The sequence below is a fragment of the Amblyraja radiata genome, chromosome 3, assembly GCF_010909765.2.
Source record: "Amblyraja radiata isolate CabotCenter1 chromosome 3, sAmbRad1.1.pri, whole genome shotgun sequence".
NCBI lineage: Eukaryota > Metazoa > Chordata > Chondrichthyes > Rajiformes > Rajidae > Amblyraja > Amblyraja radiata.
This window is the reverse complement of record NC_045958.1, coordinates 61,723,645-61,744,235: the sequence shown is the minus strand read 5'-3', so window position 1 is coordinate 61,744,235 and position 20,591 is coordinate 61,723,645. Positions and strand designations below refer to the sequence as shown.

At 40.6% G+C, this 20,591-nt stretch overlaps 1 protein-coding gene across 4 annotated transcripts in view; it reads left to right on the top strand.

Moving 5' to 3' along the window:
- Positions 1–20,591, top strand: part of slc20a2 (solute carrier family 20 member 2) — an 83,897-nt gene that overhangs the window by 27,825 nt on the left and 35,481 nt on the right. For 2 of the 4 annotated variants that reach the window (XM_033017901.1, XM_033017898.1), the window contains exon 2: positions 12,832–13,368. In XM_033017901.1, coding sequence (XP_032873792.1) covers positions 13,080–13,368 — 289 coding nt within the window. In that variant the 5' untranslated portion in view covers positions 12,832–13,079. Of the gene's footprint in view, positions 1–754; positions 916–6,384; positions 6,624–12,831; positions 13,369–20,591 lie in introns of those variants that run through there. The other 2 variants (XM_033017900.1, XM_033017899.1) reach the window with 2 other exon arrangements.

Below are 20,591 nucleotides of genomic sequence, written 5' to 3'. Positions count from 1 at the left end.
CGTCGAGGGTGTGAATAGTTGCCTTGGATATGTAGCAAGGGTTTACATCCCAATGGAAATGAGTGAAGGTGGAAACTGTCAGCAGTTAAGTAACATCTGTGGAAAGTTTAATGTTTCAGGTTAAACACCCTTGATCAGCACTGGGAGTGAAATCTACAACTAAGCGAAGTTTAAATTGCAGAAACAGCCAGAAGCTTGCAGTATTGTATAGGACAAAGGGAATATGTCCTGACGGGTTGAGGTTAGGATCGTAGTGGTGATCAGTTTTTGGGGAAATGAAGTGAGTGATAGATTAATCAGGGCAGTTGGAGGGAGAAAACAAAGAAAATAACCTGTAAAGCTGTGAAATGCACGTGAGTTGAAGGAAATGCCTAGTGTTTGCAGAGAGGAAACAACAGAATATTACAGGTAAATAATCCTCAACAAAATTTGCCAGTCCTGTTACAGACAGCAAAAGCAAGTTATCAAAAATTGTTGGATTCATTACGGCGTTTACAAGGCTGCAATGTGCCTTGAGCACAACTTGGGCCTTGTCAAAACAGTATAGGAGTCCATAGGCAGATGCATGGGATTTGGTGAAGGATTAAAGTGTCCCAAATCCCTTCAGACTAAACACCGGTACTCTGCAGGTACCAACATGCCCACTCCGTTAATAAAAGCTGTTCCATCGTGAGAGACTATTATATTCCTTTAGCTTAATTGGAAAGATGGATACCTCCATGATGTAATTAGTCCCCTCTGTTTTTGTTCCTAGGATTTGGGCCTCTTTTCATGTTCACAGCAGACAGAACAAGTTTCATTATTCCCTGGAAGTCTCCAAACATATCCTTTTTTAAAACACTTTACATAATTTTAGCGACGTGGATGTCATTGGCATTTATTTTTGCCCAACTTTAATTGTCCTTTGAGGTGATGGTGAGCATTATACATTCAGATCATTATCGTGTGACTTGGAGGGAAACTTATAGGTGCTGATGTTTTTTATGCCTACTGAGTTTGTGGATGGGTGGGGATCTGTGGTTAGCTTCTGACAAGAGATTTATAGACTTTACCTGTGATAATGTTAAATTTACAATAATTGTATTTCTGCATTTGAACAATGATCTGTTGAACAGGTCTGATCTTGATCTGTTAATTCTAATCAAAAGATTTCAATCACTTCCTGTTTTGGAGTTTATTTTCTTACATTGCTGAAATAATGTTTTTGGTTGCATAGAATGGTTACTGTGTTCTTGTGCTTTTAACTCATTACATAGATCACAGAACTGTAGAGCACAGGAACTGTAGAGCACTGTGGCCCAAAATGTCTCTGCCGAACGTGATGCCAAAACCAACTCGTACCTGTCTGCATACAATTCATAACCCTCCATTCCCTACATAACTAATGTCTAAAAATCTCTTAAATATCACTCACCACCCTCTGTATTTAAATAACCCTGTGCATAAATGCCTTGTGCATCTTCTTTAAACTTTGCCATTCTCACCTTTAAAGCTGTGCCCTGTAGTATTTGATATTTCCAAGCAGGAAAATGTTCTGAATGCCTACCCTATCTATGCCTCTCATAATTTTATATGCGTAGTAGATCTCTTTTCCAACAGTTAGGAGTTCCAGAGAAAACAATCCAAGTCTGTTCAACCTCTCCTTGTGGCCAATACCCCTTAATCCCAGCATCATTCTGGTAAATCTCCTCTGAACTCTTTCCAAACCCCCCCGCATCCTTATTGGGAAGACAAGAATTGCACGCAATGCTCCAAATGTGGCCTTACCAAAGTCTTCTAAAGGTGTATGACTTCCTGACTCTTGCATTCAATGCCCCAACGAAGGTAAGAATACCATACCTTCTTTACCACTCTTTCTATTTCTGCAGCCACATTCACAGAGTTATGGGCTTGGATCCCAAGATCCCTCTAAACTCTCCAGTTATTTTGAGGAATTGGAATTGAAGAATTCCTATATAACGGATCCATTTTGTTATCCCACCCCATTCCCAGACATCATGCAGAAAGATATTTTGGGATAGGACAGAAAGTACTTTACCTTTCTCATAGTCACTGAATTGTTATTGCATGTTTTGAATGATCTTTCACATTCTGATTCGATACTATACCGTTGATATAGTAACTTCGCACCAGTTTTGGTAGTGATTCCACTTCCCGTCATAGAGCAAGTTCCTCAGCAAGTTGGGCAACATCTGTGAAGGAGAAACAAAGTGAATGTTTCAGATCTGAGGTTTGGTAGTTACTTCATCCTTTAATTTCTTTTGCGCCTGTACATAATGCTTTGATACCACCTTGGAGTAAATATTGATGTTTATTGTCAGTAGTTTGGTTCTTGTGTATATCTGCGCAAAGCAATTTCTCCCTTGGAAAGGTGTTGTGAGTAGGAGAACGAACCGAGTTGGAAGCAAAGATACTAGAGGAGTATTGGAAGTGGGATGAGAGCAGGTTGAGAGGGTTTTTACTAGGAAATGACAATCACCCAGCTTGCTTGGGCAGCAGTTATTAAATATTGGGAATTTTACTTTAGTAAGGATGTCTTCCTTGGATTCTGCCGCCAGTTACAGCCACAACTGTAACCTCAGTGCTGTGCAAGGATTAAGTAGGTATCAATGTAACTGCAGATATTTATAGCATATCGCAATTGCTGTCAGTATTTGTGTTAGGAGATTACTACACTCAATTCAAAGACTGCTAACTACAATCTTCTCCCTGAAAATGGTTAAAGTAACTACTTTCTTGGGTATAGTATTTCCAGTGGAGTCTTGACAGGAAAGTCCAGGCTTTTTCCAGAAAGCCTTGGTGATCCAACACTGGAGAGTAATCTTGACGATTGTGTTAAAATTTATAAGCCTTTTCAGTTTCAATCCATTTAGTTTAGAAATATAGTGTGGAAACAGGCCCTTCAGCTCACTAAGTCCACGTGGTTCATTGGTCACCTGCACACACGTTCTATTCCCTTTTGGATCCTACACATTGGGGGCAATTTAGAAGCCAATTAAGCTACAAACCTGCATGTGAGAGGAAACTGGAGTGCCTGGAGGAAACCCAGGGAGAACTTGCAAACTCCACACAGACAGGGCCCCTAGTCAAGATCGAACCTGGGTCTCTGGCTCTGTGAGGCAGTAGCTCTACTGCTGCCGTGACTATGCCACCCAGTGAACGAGTGGGTAAACATCAGTGAACAAGAGATGAGTAATTGCGCTTGACAGCCAATCCATTTTGCCTTGGCATCTAGAAGCACTGATTTTTAACAGGTAGGAATGGGAGGGAGAGAAGGAAACTCCTTTGATATTGGTCACAACTAATGTTAGGGCAGATAGTTGTGGATGGATGTTGAAGGATGATCAGCTTAGATCTGCACATCACTTCAGGATTTCCTTAAGATAATGACCAGGCTTAGCCATTTTAAATTGCTTTAACAATACCTTTTCTCCATGATTACATATGTACCTAACTCATTAGAAAATGCATACATGCAGCTGGTTTAAGCTGAATCGGGCTATAAGGAGCCACCATGGACTGAACTTAACTCGATCATTACTTGTATGAGTTGAGCTTCTAAGGGAAGTTGCATTTCTATAAATGTATGATTTATTTCGCGAAATTATTAAAGGCAGTACACTGAAGGATTTTATTCTTCTAGGCTTCTACTCTAACCAGGTCTGTCCGGATAGGACACTTATGTAGGTATTCCTCCTTGAAGTGATTTATTAACAGAATGTGCCTGGGGAGTGCAAATGGTCTGAGATGCAGTAATTAATCTGTCTCAAGCTCCAACTGTAGTATTGATGACTATTACCAATGACTGTCAAGTTTTTTTGTTTTCTCTGGCCATTGGCTTTTACATGTTTGGTTCTTTTATGGCCTGGACCTGGAGATAGAACGGGTCATTCAGCCCACCATGTTGGTACCGATCATGATGCCAATTGCAACTAATCTGATCTGCCTGCATATGGTCCATATCCCTCGAATATCTACCTGATCATTTATCTAATTGCCTCTTAAACATGGCTACCATATCTGCTTCTATAACCTCCCCAAGCAGCACTTTCCATACTTGCTTGTGTATATATGCCCTCTAGTATTTTTAGATTCCCGCCCTGGGAAAAAGACTAACTACCATATCTGTACCTCATGGAATTTTATGTACTTGTAGCATGCTCCAAAAAAAACGATCCAATTCCACTACATTTCATAAGTTGCCACCTACTGTTGTGTAAAAGCATAAAAGGCTTTCTATTTCAAGCACTTCATTATTTTGCCAGAGAGCAGCAGCCTCTGAAGTCCGCCAATGAGTACATGTACCTTTTTTGGACACCACACGTCAACTGTTAAGATTTATTCCAATAAAGGATTCCATTCCTTTGGCATCCAGCTGATGCACGTCCATAAACAACACTGTGCAGGTCAATACGCAGTATCCCAGCATCTGTGATGCTTTCAGTCTGCTCGAGTCTGCTGTGTTATCAGTTTTTGAACCATCATTGCAAATGGTGGGGCTAGTTACTGCTTAATCAATGCCATGAGCTGCTAAGTGACTAAGCCTTTGCTAGATAGAAGAGCAGCCTATGTACAACAAAATCCACATTGTCATATAAAATGCGATAGTGTGTGACACTGATGCTGAAACGTATATTGGTGCTTGAACTCTGATCGAACCTTGCAGAAATTTACCAGCACATTTGTTAAAATGGCTACAGTGTGATGATGCAAGACAATAAATCTGAAAATGCTGGAAATATTCAGTAGGTCAGGCAATATCTATGGAATGAAGGCACATTAAGGTTTTGGATTTGAGACACTCTGAGAGAAGTATAAATTGTTTAGGAACTTCAATTCATAATTTGTATCTCCTCCATGTGTTCTTGAATGCCCGTCTACTTTGGTAGCAGGATAACTGATGAGGAGCTTCAGAGAGGATGGCTTCGGATTACATCTTATCTGTATGAGTGACAGTATAAATAGGAAGAGCAGGGCAAAAGTGGTTAATTCTGAGGCCACGGATTGATGTTTCATTGAGCCTTTGATGCTCCTCCAGCGGTGATACCTCTGTAATCTGAGTAAAATAACACTGTTGAATCATCAGATACAAGACCCTTAACATCTGAATCTACATTTAGTATAACCACAATCTGAGCTTGTAAGAAAGATGTCTAAGTTTCAGGCAATGAGCAACTTGTACTTGTACTGAGTGGATGCAGTGATGTTCTCCCAGCATTGGGTCTACTAATAATAAATGGAGATCCTATCACTTCCATACAAATGATGATTTGACACTCTAGTGGTGAACTGTGTGATCTAGAAGTTGGCAGTTTGTTACTTTTTTTCCTCCATTCGACTACAAGTGGTTTATGACCTCTGATAGACCATGTGCATTTTCATACCGATTTCATAATGGAATTGCGGCTGGCATATGTTTGCGTGTGTATTTGCGATTGTAGGTGAAAAATGGGAATGTATGTGGTGCAGATGCTGGGATGTACACCTTCATCCAGGTTTTCGGGCTTTTCCCATTTGCCGACATCTTGATCTTCTCATGCACGTCTGTATGGTATGTTATGCATGGATAAACCACAGCCCTTTTATTTTCCTGCATCTCCAAAGGTTCCACTAGTTTCTGAAACCAAGCTTGGAGTATATCCTGTTTTATACATGTAACCACATAGAAAAGTATTGTTATGCCTTTCCTTGCATCCTCGCTCTTTCCTGGTCACCACCTGCTGCAATCTTGTTGTGGACTCTCTTTAAGTGATGCAGACTGGCTTTTAATGGTGCTTGAGTTAATAGCCCCTGTGTCTTGATGAGGCACATTGCTGATGCCATTTATCTCCGTTGCATTGAGTACAGACTCTTCCTGCCTGAGTACCAATGGCTCAGAATGATGGCATATTCATGGTCACAACTTTTCTTGGGGACAGGATGTTAAAAGTGGCTCTGTCTTCCTATTGCTTCCATCTTACCTGCTTCCTATTTTTGTTCTTTATCTCTTTTCTGATCTAGTGGGGACGCAGCTAAGTGGATGTTTGAATCTGTCAACCTTAAACCTCTGAAGGAACCCGCATCAACTGCATGCTGAATGCAGCTGCTGTTTAATTTGGCTTTTAACACGTGCAACTTATAAGGCTTATTTATAATGAAACCACTTTAATGTGAGTGATTAGATGTTGGAATACTGTAGAGAAATGTTCCCTCTCTGGGTTAATCATGTTAAATTTTGATATCCAACGGTTTCGTATACATAATCGAGTGAATCCACTCTTGTTGTATATAATATAGTTTGGACTTGAGCCCAGCATTCCAGCTCAGCGAGTGGCATCTACATGCACGACACATGCTTGCTTGGGAGAATGCCAAGGACCTCCTACAGCTCTCCTCCTGTTTTTCGGTCATGTGCTGTGACACTGGGTGACAGTCCCAGTGTTTGGATTATAAAAGTGCAGAGCTTTGCTTGCTGCTTCTGCTACCAGCCACGCTGCCAGGTTTAAGAATATTTTCAGAACAGCTGAGGAGGAAAAGGATTGGGAGACAGACGCATATTTTAAACACTGGGCTGGTATATCAGTGCGTCTGCTCAACTTGTTGAGTTTGACCCTAACGTTTGCATTGGCCTTTTCAGTGAGACGGTAAGGCAGCTCCCTCAGTTCTCTATGGTTTCTTTGCTGATGGCATTTTACTTTACCAAGTGATTAATTATATTACTGCTCAGCTAAGCTTGTATATGTTTTCTAAAAAAAAGACAATGTATGTTGCTTAATCAGTTTTTTCATGAAACGATTCTGTGCAGATCTTTACACTTAGATTTGTTTTCTGCGATTTATCCAATTTTCTATTGGTTTGTCTGCAGATTTTGATGTGAAGTGCAGCACAAGATTGGCTAACTTATTGACCTGATTTTTGCCACCAACCGTGAAGGAACAGTGTTTGCTGCTGATCTCTCAGTTGCCCACAAACACTTGGTGGGGCTCTGTGGCAACTTTTTTTCTGTTTCCTCACCACCCCCTCCTTTCCGCGCAGTCCTTTCTCTACCCCCTCACCTCCCCTCCACCCAACACTGGTGCATAACTTTAGGCACCATCACTGCAGGCTGTGAGGCATCTGGGGGCAAGCAAAACTGCAGACCAATTTAACAATTGTCTGAGAAGAAAACCAATATAAATCATACAATATAATTAACTTGTAAACGCTTAACAAAAGTGACATTGTGAGATTGACATGATTAAAGTAGAAGCTGAAATACCAGAGTTCATTGTTAACCTTTAAAATCGTTGCATTTGTATATTGCAATTAGTTTGGCCGATTTGTCCAGACTAGAGAAGGTTTTAGTAATAATTATGACATTGTTTGAAAAGTCCGTTTCAGTTGATTTATTAAAGCTCAACCTATTCAGTGGATTTTACAAGAAGTGTAAAATGCAGTTGATTTAACATTTGTAGGGTAGCGCTTCACTGACAGGATTTCTCAGCTTTGCACGTTTAACTGTGTAACTATCTGGACATGAAGTTTTTGGCAGTTTTTAGTCTGTTGTCTGTGAAATTATTTACAGTCATAAATTCTGGGATAATATTATTGCACTATACTTGTAGATTGATTTATTGTCGGGCTTAACTTTCTTCTTGCCTTGGGGTTTAAAATTAAAAGTGCATAATTGTAGCACATGTTTTGTATGAATACTGAAGAACCACTTGGGGAATTTGTATTTCTTCCCATGTTTCAGTAGTGGGGATGTGCAAGATCCTCTGAACATCTTGTGGAACGACTTTGCTTGGGGTTTGGGAGGGGTAGAGATGATTTGTTCAAGTGCAATGACTCAAGAACTGATTACGCTCGGGTACTTGTGGCCCTTCCTTATGAACTTTGAAAATAAACTTACAGGTGTGAACTATGATAGTTTACAACCTGCGCGCACCTTCAACAATCATTTGCCAATGAGTCGCTTCCGTTGCATCTTCAATGCTTGGATAATTCCATTTTTGAATGACTGTGTGCAATGATATGGGAAGAAATCTTTTCCATGTTTTCCACATTTATCTCCAAATGTGGATAAAACCAAAAATAATATTGTGTAGGAAGTAATTGCAGATGCTGGTTTACACCAGAGATAGACAGACACACGAAGCTGGAGTAACTCAGCGGGACAGGCAGCATCTCTGGAGAGAAGTAATGGGTGATATTTTGGGTTGATTCTGAAGAATGGTCTCGACCCAAAATGTTACTCATTCCCTCTCACCAGAGATGCTGGAGCATTTTGTGTCTATAAGATTTTATGTTTTGCCTCCCTTAAATAATCCTTTCCAAACATGATTTTGTGGCGTCAGCCTAAACACGGGCCACTCTTGCTTCGCTGGTCGAGGAGATGCGACTGTGTCTCTTCTGTCCGGCGGCTTCTGCATCGGTCCTCTCGCACCCCTCGGTACCTCGGGATCGCCCACGCAGAGCGTCACTGCGCCCGTGGAGCCTCCGTCCCGACTCTCGCCCGGGTTGTCCCCGACCCACATGCAGGAGCCGCCCTCGATCATTCTACTCCTTCCTCCGGTTCTGGGGGGGTCCTGTGGCGTCAGCCTAAACACGGGCCACTCTTGCTCGAACCCTCGTCAGGAGATACGAGGGCGGGCACGTGACGTCATGGGCTAGAGGGAGTGTCCTGGTACTAAAGGTCTCTCACCCCGAGACCTTGAGAAGTCGACAAGTAGCTGAGCCCGAGATAACAACCTCGCTCAGTTACAGCAACATTATATTATAGTTAGCGCACCAACCTAACGTGTCACCACTGAATAAATGACTCTTTGAACCGGCCTGGCGTCTCACCTTTATTCACCACGTATGGTGCCGCTACAATTTAAAGATTCTTGGGGCTACTGGGCACAGTGGGCAGTCTGGTCTGACTTGCGTATCCCCTTTGTGATCAGTTAATGCAGGATCTTCCAGAAATGAGTCCGCAGAATAATTATGCAACTTATTAATTGAGATAAATTTTAGCAAAACATGCTGCAAAATAAAACTGGTTCAGCAGTTTTACTCTTTGTATTCTGGTGTCTGGGCACATGTATACGTAAGAATGTATGTCTGGCATAGGTATGTTTTTTAACCAGCATTTGACAGTAGTGGTAGAATTTGAATGGCATAACCTCGGTTTATCAATATTAAGTTATCCTATCAATGTAAAAGAAAAATGTATAGTACCTGGACTCTCTGTAGACATGTGCCAAATATTTTTCTCAACTCATTATCTGAAATAACCTATTCTATTTCCCCATTCTTGAATAAAATAATATTTATTGCTTTTTTTTATTTGAAATGTCTCTTTAGCATTGTCTTTCAATTCATCCAGTAAATCCATTGAAACATAGAAACATAGAAAATAGGTGCAGGAGTAGGCCATTTGGCCCTTTGAGCCTGCACCGCCATTCAATATGATCATGGCTGATCATTTAAAACCAGTAACCTGTTCCTGCTTTTTCCCCATATCCCTTGGTTCTGTTAGCCCCAAAAGCTAAATCTAACTTCAGAGACGTAGACAACATTAAAAATACATTTGAGATGGCCACATGGATAGGAAGGGCTTACAGGGAAATGGGTACAGCTTGTGCATGAGTTTGGCTGAAGAGCCTGTTTACTGACTTTCTCCCCTATCATAGGTTGTGGATTTGAATCCCATTCCAGTCCCCTGAATGTATAATCCAGGTTGGTGCTTTGGTGCAGTCCTGATCCAGCACTTCACTGGGTCTAGAGGTAGTCATTTAGAACTGAAATATTGATTGATTGCATTGAGTAACAGAGGAGGCTTGAGGGATCCTGACCTATGCCTGGAGGGAAGTTACCAGGTTACCTTGGAGATCAGTTTGTGGCCATCAATTATTTACCATTTACATTAATGCGATAGATTCCATATGTTTTGAAAGAATAAATTGCTACACAATTCAATTTTAAATGATGCCAATTACTTTGCAAATATGTTTCCCTGTTTGTGGCTCTATCACTAGAGGTAACATGTCAATATCCACCTTGCGAAGCCCCTATCCGAATACAGATCCAAACTGTATAGCCTCTTTAGCTCGGATTCTCGTCCTTGGAATTAGCCTGGTGAATCACCTTTTCGGCTGCCTCCAAGGCTGCTATATCCTTTTCATGAGTAAGGGGACCAAAACTGCACAGTATGACAGTTGTGGCTTCACCAACACCCCGTATAACTGTAATAAAACGTCCCTATTCTTAAACGCAATCCTTTTGCAATAAAGGCCACAATGCCATTTGCCTGCATAACTACTTGCTGACCTGCCTGCTAACTTTTTGTGATCCAGAATGCTTGAATCCCACTGAGCTGCACTTATTTGCAGGTCCTCTCCATTTAGATAACCTGCGATTTGATTCTTCATACCTAAGTGAATGACCTCCCACTTCCTCACATTAAACTCTATTTGCCAGGTTTTTGCCCATCATGCAATCCATCCATATCCTTTTGCAGAATCGCAATGTCTTCCTCCGAGTATGCTCTTCCAGCTGGATTTGTATCATTGGCTCTCCAGAGATGAGTTACTCCAGCATTTTGTGTGTATCTATAGTTATTACATTGTTGCCTAAAAGTCTTTGTTGTTTCTCCACACATATTTGTTCTTTTTTAGGTTCTCTTTGACAGATGTTGCCTGTTTGTTGTTGACTTTGTTATTTGCTATTGCATTATCTGTTGGAAATTTGGCTGTGAATACCTCCACGGATGTTTGATGCACCACCTTTCCTTTGCTGTCACCAGTACATAATCATGGAATAGGATTAGGAGTTCCTCTTAAATTAATAAATAAATTGTGGATTGTTTTTCCTGCGATGGTGTCTCAAATGCTTCAGCGGATTTGGAACCTGCTTACAGTATAAATCGAAATAAAGACAGTGCTGGAGTAACTTAGCACTGGGTCAGGCAGCATCTTTGGAGAACACGTGATGTTTTTGGTCGGGACCCTTCAGACTTATATCTTGGCAGAGATCTGCTCAGAATGGATGTGACCTCGAGCACCCATTGTTCTGTCAAATCCAAAAATTACTTGTGTGAAAGAATATGTTACAAAGCCTGAAGGATTAAGTGATGATCTTGTGTTGCACAAACAAAAATACAGATTTTAATAACCAGAACAAATCCATATCCAAACCCAATAAAGACAATTGTACGCTTGATGTTTGACAGTCTCCAAGCAATGTGTGGTTGCTCCTCTATAGACACAAGCCGTTTGTGACACTAACTTTTGATCCCTCATCAAATGGGGAAAAATCAACAAAGATGGATGTTTATTTTCCTCTTGCTTTCTAAACTTGCTTAACTTTATTTATTGAGACGTGTTTCGTGAAGTATTTTAAATATTTGTGATTAGGAATTGAAAGTTATTTTATTTTTCAGGAACATACGATAAATAATTACATTTCCTGAAAATGTAAAACACAGTAAATTTAACTATTTAAATAAAAGCAGCGTGGAAATCCTAACGGAAAAACCCCCCATTGAATAATGCAACCAATTCAACAAAGAGATTGAATTGCGGGTGCTTGTTGCCCATCGTAGCTTTTATTTTTAACTACCACATTCTTGCCTTTATCTACTAATGGCTTTCTGGTACTTTCTTTTTACTATGTATATGAATGCTGCATCAGCTGGAGCCACATTCGTTGATTTGGATTTCAAATGCAGTTTTCAGAAATTTTGAACTGGGCTTTTTTTTTTCAATCTGTTGGAATTTGCATCAATGAATTTCAAGCTAAGGTCTCCTTTATCATCTTGATTTTCTGCCATTTTATTGCATAGAATTGAGTTTGTGCCAGAGGTTCTATTTCAATGCTGTTTGTGGAATTTTGCAATATATTGGCTGCTGCATTTCTCTACGTCAAAACAGTGACTGCATTTCCAAAAGCTGAGGTGCTTTGGACTGTTGTAAGGTATTGTGGAAAAGCTATTTTTATTCCTTTTTGAATTGGGTGGAAATAATATTTAAAGCGTATAAAGTGCTACCCCGTAGAGATTGATGGTTGGATCTTGCTGACTTTTGGAATGCTGGTCTTTAATCGCAGGAACTGAACCTATGGATTTCCATGAACGTGCCACGAAATCTGGCAATGTGGGACTTGCTGGCAGATTTCAAAGGTCAAATCTGGCTGTTTATTTGGGAAATCGCCCTTCTGCTCCAGTGCCTGGTGATGCTGGCATAGGGAGCTGAGAGCTCTTTAGGTTTCAATAGGAAAAGCAAAAGATATGGTTATTTCATTTTACTTTATTTAATTACTGTTTAAAAAAAAAAATTATTGTTTAAATATTTGAATGTTAGACACATTAAATAACTTTAAATCAGAAATAATACATTTCAGCTGCTTCCGGCTTTTTTGGGGATGGGACATTGCTGCTATGATACAGAGGGCCTACGTGCTAGTCCTTCCGTAACTGACCCTGGTAACCATGGGTGATGAATTAAGGAAATAATTAAGCCATGTTGCACTGGCACCCTAATTAGAATGGTATTGACTGGTTGCAATACGTGGGGGACGGGATGGACATGCTGCTATTTTCATATAGTTGGGGTGGTTTTGAGCAACTGAATTCTTAAATCGCATCCCTATGTACTTGGGTGAACTCAAAAGATTAAACGATGGCCAGCCTGCTGGGGCCAGAGGTGGAGCTGGGGGAGGATAAGTAGCAGTACTGCCATCTGCCTGTTCTTACCATCCTGAAGTGAATGTTTGTAAGATTATAAGAAAAGATCTGGATTTTTTTTTTTTTTATGTTTTCGTTTGATATTCATTCTACCTGTATAAAATATTGTGTTGATCTTTTTCTTTCTATGCTTTTTTTTTTTACAGGAGTTGACCATCCCTGTCTACCAAACTGGACACTTAACTATGGAATGCATTCACCTGCTGATAACCCTAAGCCTAAGAAACTGTGTTATCACTACCCAGAGAAGTATTAGTTAGCAGTACAATATCTCCCAAGCACTTTTACAGAAGAAAACTACAGTTTACAGAAGCTTGGCCTAGGGTTGTGAGTGTTCTGTATGTGATTCTTCCAATTCACATTTGTGCACATATTTGAAACCGAAAAAATCAAGATGGTGCTGGATGAATACATGTGGATGGTGATAGTTGGCTTCATAATAGCCTTTATTCTCGCTTTCTCTGTGGGTGCAAATGATGTGGCTAATTCTTTTGGTACTGCTGTGGGCTCTGGTGTTGTGACACTGCGCCAAGCCTGCATCCTGGCTTCCATTTTTGAAACAACTGGGTCTGTACTGCTTGGAGCAAAGGTCGGAGAAACTATCCGGAAGGGAATCATCGATGTCAACATGTATAACGGAACTGAGAAATACCTCATGGCTGGTCAAGTCAGTGCAATGACTGGTAAGTGGTTGGCTTTCTTTTGATGGTTTTTGAAAACATAAATAACCAAGTAGAGAGATAATTCCCTTCTTGTTTAAAGATTGGGTATACAGAGCAATCTGAACTGACAATAGTGTCTAACGATTTCTGTGTTGTGACGAATAAGATGTCACAAGGTTGAGTCTGCTGGCACTCTATCCCTTGGAGCGCAGGACGAGGGGAGGTCTTATTGAGGTGTATAAAATCATGAGGAATAGATCTGATAGATGCACAGAGTCTCTTGCCCAGAGTAGGTGAATCGGGGGCCAGAGGACATAGGTTTAAGGTGAAGGGGAAAAGATTTAATAAGAATCTGAGGGGTAACATTTTCACACAGGTGGGTGTGTGGAACAAGCTTCCAGAGGGGGTAGTTGAGGATGGGACTATCCCAGCATTTAAGAATCAGTTAGATAGGTGCATGGATAGGACAGTTTTGGAAGGATATGGACCAAACGCGGGCAGGTGGGACTAGTGTAGCTGGGACGTGTGGGCAAGTTGGGCCGAAGGACCTGTTTCCACACTATCACTCTATGACTCGGCATGTGTATGTCCATGTATTTGTTTTAAGAATCCTGACTTCTATGTAACGGGACTGCATAAAGGTCTTCCACTGCATAATTTAGTGAAATACAAAGAAGGCAATTGAATTTGCTAGACAGTTGCCAATTGCACTGACATCAACTCAACTCTGACCAACTTTTTGCCTTATATTTGTTTACATCCATTTTTAATGTGACATTAGTGCATCGAATCTGTACACAAACCAAAACCTGCAACATTTGTCACACATCTATCCCTATCCTTTATCCTTCTCCAATTGAAACCTGTTGAGCCATTATCCCTATTTATGGCTATGATAATGTGCTAGGCTAACGGCAAGTTTAGAGTCCAAATCTCACCAATGCAAGTTGTAAGTGTTTCCAAGAAGTCTGCATTTCAGAATGGAATTCTAACTGAGTCACAATGTTATTTTACAGAAGGATTCTGCAAGCCCCATCCAGTCTACTTTGCAGGAGGCTATAAACTCAATGTCATGTGATACCTCATCAAACCTCCCCTCCATCTCGCCTATCTTTTCTCTTTGTAGGCAATACTTCAGCTTGAGGACAACTTGTATTCACTCTAGTTCTGGGAAATGGAAGATGCCTATAGTGAATTTTTGGTGTCAGTTGTATTACCACATAATCTTGTCCAAGCTCTTGGTCCAGTGGCAAGCAGGACCAAGATGATTGAAGACCAGGTGCTGCTGCACAGACTTGGCACTAACATGTACTCTAAGGACAGGTGCAATCTTACCATAACACAGACTCAAGATATTGCTATCTCTCTTTTTCTATTCTCACATTGTTCATCTCTTTAATTGCCTCTATCTGTCTTCCCTCTCGATTCCTTCGTTCCCTCTTTCCCTCCCCTCCTCAGTTGTAGGAGCCATTTATGCTTTAGTTAGTTACTGTTAGTTAGTATATAGCTATGTCTAGATATTTCTAGTTATCTTTTTTGTATGCTTGTGGGTGGGATTTGATACATAGTATGGCGTGTCTACGTCTGAGGAGGCTGGTGTAGCCACAGAGATTGGGATTTAGTTTGGCCTCGAGGGATGGTTGAGACATTTTTTTTTGCCATTACGTCGGTATTTACTACTTAATGTTTTCTGGTAGCTGTTGTTTGTAAGAGAATTACTTAGATGATTAATTATAAGACCCATGTCCAAAGATCAAAACATTTTGTGTGTGTGTAATCATTTGGCATAAACAAGGTGGTGTAATCATTTGGCATAATGTGTAATTTAGGACCTCTTTTACAACTCCACAAGCCAGGAAGAAACATGGGACTTTAGACCTATGGCTCCCAAAGCTCTTCTCCTCTGTTTTCTTTCTTGTTTCTGTTCATTATCACAATGAAATGTGATTTAAAAAAATTTTTTAAAAGTAAATCAACATCCCCTTTATGGTAGAACTGCAGCTTCAGCTCCAGCAACCCAGTACCAATCCCGATGTCCAGTGCAGAATGTGTGGAGTTCAAAATAAATCTCTCTCAAATGTTTGAGAATTAAAAACACTTCCACAGGATATCTCTTTTTTCAGAATATAAGCTGGTCACAAAATATGTGTGCTGCACTTTTGTCACCTTTTGCCGCCTTAAGTATTCAGCGCTGTTAATGTTAGACTACATCTCATTTGTCAGCTACTGTCCAATGTAGCCACTATATGGATTCCCGATAGAACATTCCTCGTTTAGTTTGGAGATGCAACATGGATAAGGGTCCTTCAGCCCACTGAGCCCATACCGACCATTAATCACCTATTCACACTAGTTCCCTATTATCCCACATCCACTCCTTGCACACTCGCGGCAATTTACAAAGGCCAATTAATCTACAAATCCACTTATTTTTGGGATGTGGGAGGAAACGAGAGCCCCCAGGGGAAACCCATGTGATCACCAGGAGAATGTGCAAACTCCACATAAACATCACCTGAGGTCAGGCTCAAATCTTGAGTTCTGGAGCTGTGAGACTGCAGCTCTACTGGCGGCGCTGCTGTGCCATTCCTTAAGGTTTTGGTTCTCATGATCCAGATAACTTATGGGTGTTTGTGTTTATTTAGAATTTAATTTGGTGTGAAATTCTTTATTTCTGTTCCCCACCCAATGAGGAACTCTATATTTGTGTTTGTACTTGGAGTCAGAGTCATACAGCGCAGAAACGGGCCCTGTGGCTCAACTTATCCATGCCGACCACAGTGCCCCATCTACACTAGGCCCCCTGAGGCTCCATCGACGTCAGTCCCACCTACCCACATTTGGCTGATCTTTCATTTTTGTAACTATTTTAAGTGTTTGAGAAGGAGTAGGTTGTTGTCTCTTGATTTTGATCCAGAGTGCCATGTGCACTGCACCAAGATATGAAATTATCATTTTAACAGACTTTATACATCATTGAAAGGTGGGTGCCATTCAGCCCAAAACGTTCCATGCTCATTCAAACTTCCCTTAACTCCTGCCATCCTTTTCTTGTAACGTAGTCATTTTTCTCCTTCCTTCCATAAAAGTACCTGTGTTACTTACTTTAGCCACTTTAAATAACAATGCTTTGTACGTTATATGTTATCTTATCAAATTTTACACTAATGTTTGTAAACTACCCTTTTATAGTGTCTATTTCTGAATTTGGTCACAAGTGTGAACTATTTCCTTGTATTCATGCTATTTGTCCCCTTTGTCTGGTTATCTTAATTCTGGTAACATCTCGTCTCTTGAGCAAAATGCAAATAGACTACCATCTGTCCATTCCTTTCTGTGATGCTGCCTAACCTGCTGAGTGCCTCCAGCACTTTGTTTTGCTGAAGATTCCAGCAGCTGCAGTTTCTTGTGTCTTATTTTTAAATCCTGTCTGCAAAACATTCTGCTTTCAAGGTGGCCAGATCTGGACCTTATTTCGTGCTTTTTCACCATTCAAGTCATTTTATGTTGAAATCATCATGCTGCATGTCTGAATGAAAGAAAAATTACAAAATGGACAGAAAAATATTCATTATTCAAGACTCTATAGTAGCTTATATCTGCAATTTACCATGGTTAGGCCAGAAATGTGATAGCACACGTACAATTTCTAGATACGATGGCACTCCAGACCAAATGATCAATACTGTAAAAGGCCAAATGCGTGTGACCACGCTAATATAATGAATGGCTACTTTGGCTGAAGGATAAACACAATTATTCTTTGCAGCAGAGGAGACTGAGGAGTGATCTTACAAAGGATGTATAAAATAATGAGCATAGGTAGGATGAATGCATAGTCTATTTCCTGCGGTAGGGGAATAAGACCCTGAGGGGACCAATTTTTTTTTTTTGCAGAATGGTACTTGTGTGGAACAAGCTGCCAAATGAATTGGTTGAGGCAGATACAAATACAACATCTAAAAGTCATTTGGCCAACTACATGGACAGGAAAGGTTTGAAGGAATATGGGTCAAATGAGGGCAAATGGGACCAGCTCGGATGGGCATCTTGGTCAACAGGAACGAGTTATGCTCTGATTGCATGCTATATGGTAAGAAAATAGGAGAAGGAGTAGCTTACCTACCTCCCACAAGTCTACTCCATTCAGTATGATAATTTCAGTTAGACTGGTACATGGATAGGACAGGTTTGGAGGGATATGGACCAAGCAAGGCAAGTGGGATTATGGTAGCTGGGACATTGTTGGCAGGTGTGGGCGAGTTGGGCCAAAAGGCCTGTTTCCACTCTGACTGTGTGCCCCAGGCTTCAACTCTCTTCTGTGTCCATGCCACATGGCCCCCAGTTCCATGATTTTTCAAAAAAAACATCCAACACCACTTTTAAATGCCTCCAAGACCGTCTAGGGTAGGAAATTCCAGAGAGTTGCCCATCTCACAACCATATCCCACTCATGGAAACATCATGATATCTACTTTATGATCTTGCATAGACACAAAAAGCTGGAGTGACTCAGCGGGACTGGCAGCATCTCTGGAGAGAAGGAATGGGTGACGTTTCGGGTCGAGACCCTTCTTCAGACTGGTTGGGGATAATGGGAAATGAGAGATATAGATGATATGGAGATATAAAGAAGAATTAATAAAAGATAAGCAAAAAAGTTGCGATGATAAAGGAAACAGGCCATTGTTAGCTGTTTGTAGGGTGAAAACGCAAAGCTAGTGCAACTTGGATGGGAGAGGGATGGAGAGAGAGAGAGAGAGGGAATGCTGGGGCTACCTGAAGTGAATGAACTCAATATTATCTCATACCACTGGGCTGTAAGCTGCCCAAGTGAAATATGAGATCCTGTACCTCCAATTTGCGTTTAGCCTCACTCTGAACCAGCATCTGCAGTTCCTTCCTGCACATTATGATCTTGCATATTTCAATAAGATCAGCCCCAATTGTCCAAACTCCAAATAATACATAACATTTTCAGTTGCTCATGATCGGATAACAACCTCATCTCTTCTGCTCTGCAAAAACACAAGATTACTTCAAGAACATCTTGCTTATTTGGCTTTTGGCAATGAGAAAGACAAGAGGAGCTTTGCTGAAGGCAAACCCGTTTTCCACGAATCAGATTTCCTTACCACATGGCTATTTAGTATAGAACAGTCTAGCACAGGAACAGGCCGTTTGGCCCTTGATGTCTGTTATGAACATAATGCTCTGCTCATCTCCTTTTAAACGTTCCCCCTCTGGCCTTTTAAAGCTATGTTCATAATTGGGCATTTCAATTTTGGAAAACGATTTGGACTGTCCATCATATGTAAGCCTCACATAATTTTATAAACTTTATTAAATCTCCCTCGGCCTCCAATGCACCAGAGAAAACAATTTGAGTTTGTCCAACCTCTCTAATCCAGGCAGTATCCCGGTAAAGTGCTTCTGCACCCATCCACATCCTTCCTGTAAAGAAGCGACCAGAACTGCACACATTATTCCAAATGTGGCCTAACCAAAGTTTTATAATGCTGTAACATGACTCCCCGACTCTTATACTTTGTGCCCTAGAAGTTGTTTTACTGTATCAAAACTCAAACTCCCCACATAATACCATAAACACTCAATGTCGATAGGACGAAGCAAGTTTTGTCACAATTGAAACAGGGCAGTAAACATAGCCTTGTCAGTAATGTGCATGTTTTGTGAATAATATTTTTTTAAGTATACTTTGTATATTCCACTTTGATAATGATGTAGGTGAGCTGGAAAGAAAGATTGTGATCACTGAGCAAAAGAAAGAGGACCAGCTGTAAATTCTTACATCAATCCATCAATCAGTTTTATTCGTCACTTGCACATAAAATGCAAGTGAAATGAATTTGCCAGCAGCGGTACAATGAAAAAAGAACACACAAAAACACAATAAAAATTTAATACAAACATCCACCACAGCATTCATCACTGTGGTGGAAGGCACAAAAATTGGCCAGTCCTCTTCCATTTCCCCCCAGCTGCGGGCGTCCAGATGTGTAGACGAGGTAGTCCAGGTACCTCCTGAATCGGTAAAATTAGACAATGCTTTTGTTTAAAAGCAAAGTTGGTGTAAGCAGTTTGTAAATGCCACTTTTAAATTTAAAAAAAGGTGTGACAGTGACAAAGTAAACTTTGTTTAAAAAAAAAACTATACAGTTTAATAAAATGTTTGATATTAAACTTACAAAGAGTAAAGATTAGAAGCAGCAATAAGATTAATTTCACCAGTCCACAAACAACCTGGTGTTCGTGAGGAACTCCATCAGCAGGGGAAGACCACGTAGAGGATTCTGAGCATGATCGCGAAAGAGTGAATCATTGCAATTCAGCAGAATGTTGACCCAGGTCACTGTGACCAGTGCAGGAGATCTGAACCTTGCTATTGCCTCTCATGAGTTGGACGAATCCATGACCTGAAACAAGTCACATTTATTGTCGGTGATTTTATTTCAACCCCATGCCACCATGGGGGCCATCTGTGTCAGAAGTACTGCAATGATTGAAGGTGGTGAGTCTCACAAATATTCTCCATTTCAATTGATAATGCAGGTGTTGACGCCAATACTTCAGCCATATTTAAAAATGCACTTAAATCCAGGGATGGGTAATTTGGAAAGGGAGAATGTCGAATTGCTGTGAATTATTACAATTTTATTTCTATTTGATAATAACCCATGCCAAGGCTTTTTCATTGTTTGCTCTCTGGTTCAGTCATCTGACCATATTTGGCTTTTTTTTGGAAGTGACTTTGGAGCAGAAATTAATGCAATTTTGATTAAAATGGGAAGACCTTGTTCATATTTTTTGTACACCGCATCGTCATTTGATTTGATAGTTGTGTTTTGACTAGGTTAAAAAATCAACTATTCTTCCAATGGTGAGAAAAGGAAGGAATTTGTATTAAAACTCTTAGTGTTTAAATGCTACCAGTTGACGACCTTCAACCCTGGCAGGGAAGGCACGAGAATTGGAAAGAGGAAAAATCTGTTGGGATTGACTATTGCTATTCTCTTTCTGCTTCCCCTCCTCCTACCATCACTTTAAAATGCTTTGCAAGTTAGTTTCAAGTCTGAAGAAGGGTTTCAACCCGAAACATCACCCATTCCTTCTATCCAGACCTTCTGCCTATCCCGCTGAGTTACTCCAGCATTTTGTGTTTATCACTAGTTTCAAGTAGGTACAGATTTGTGGACTTTTAACTGCCTAAGTTCCGCTTGCCT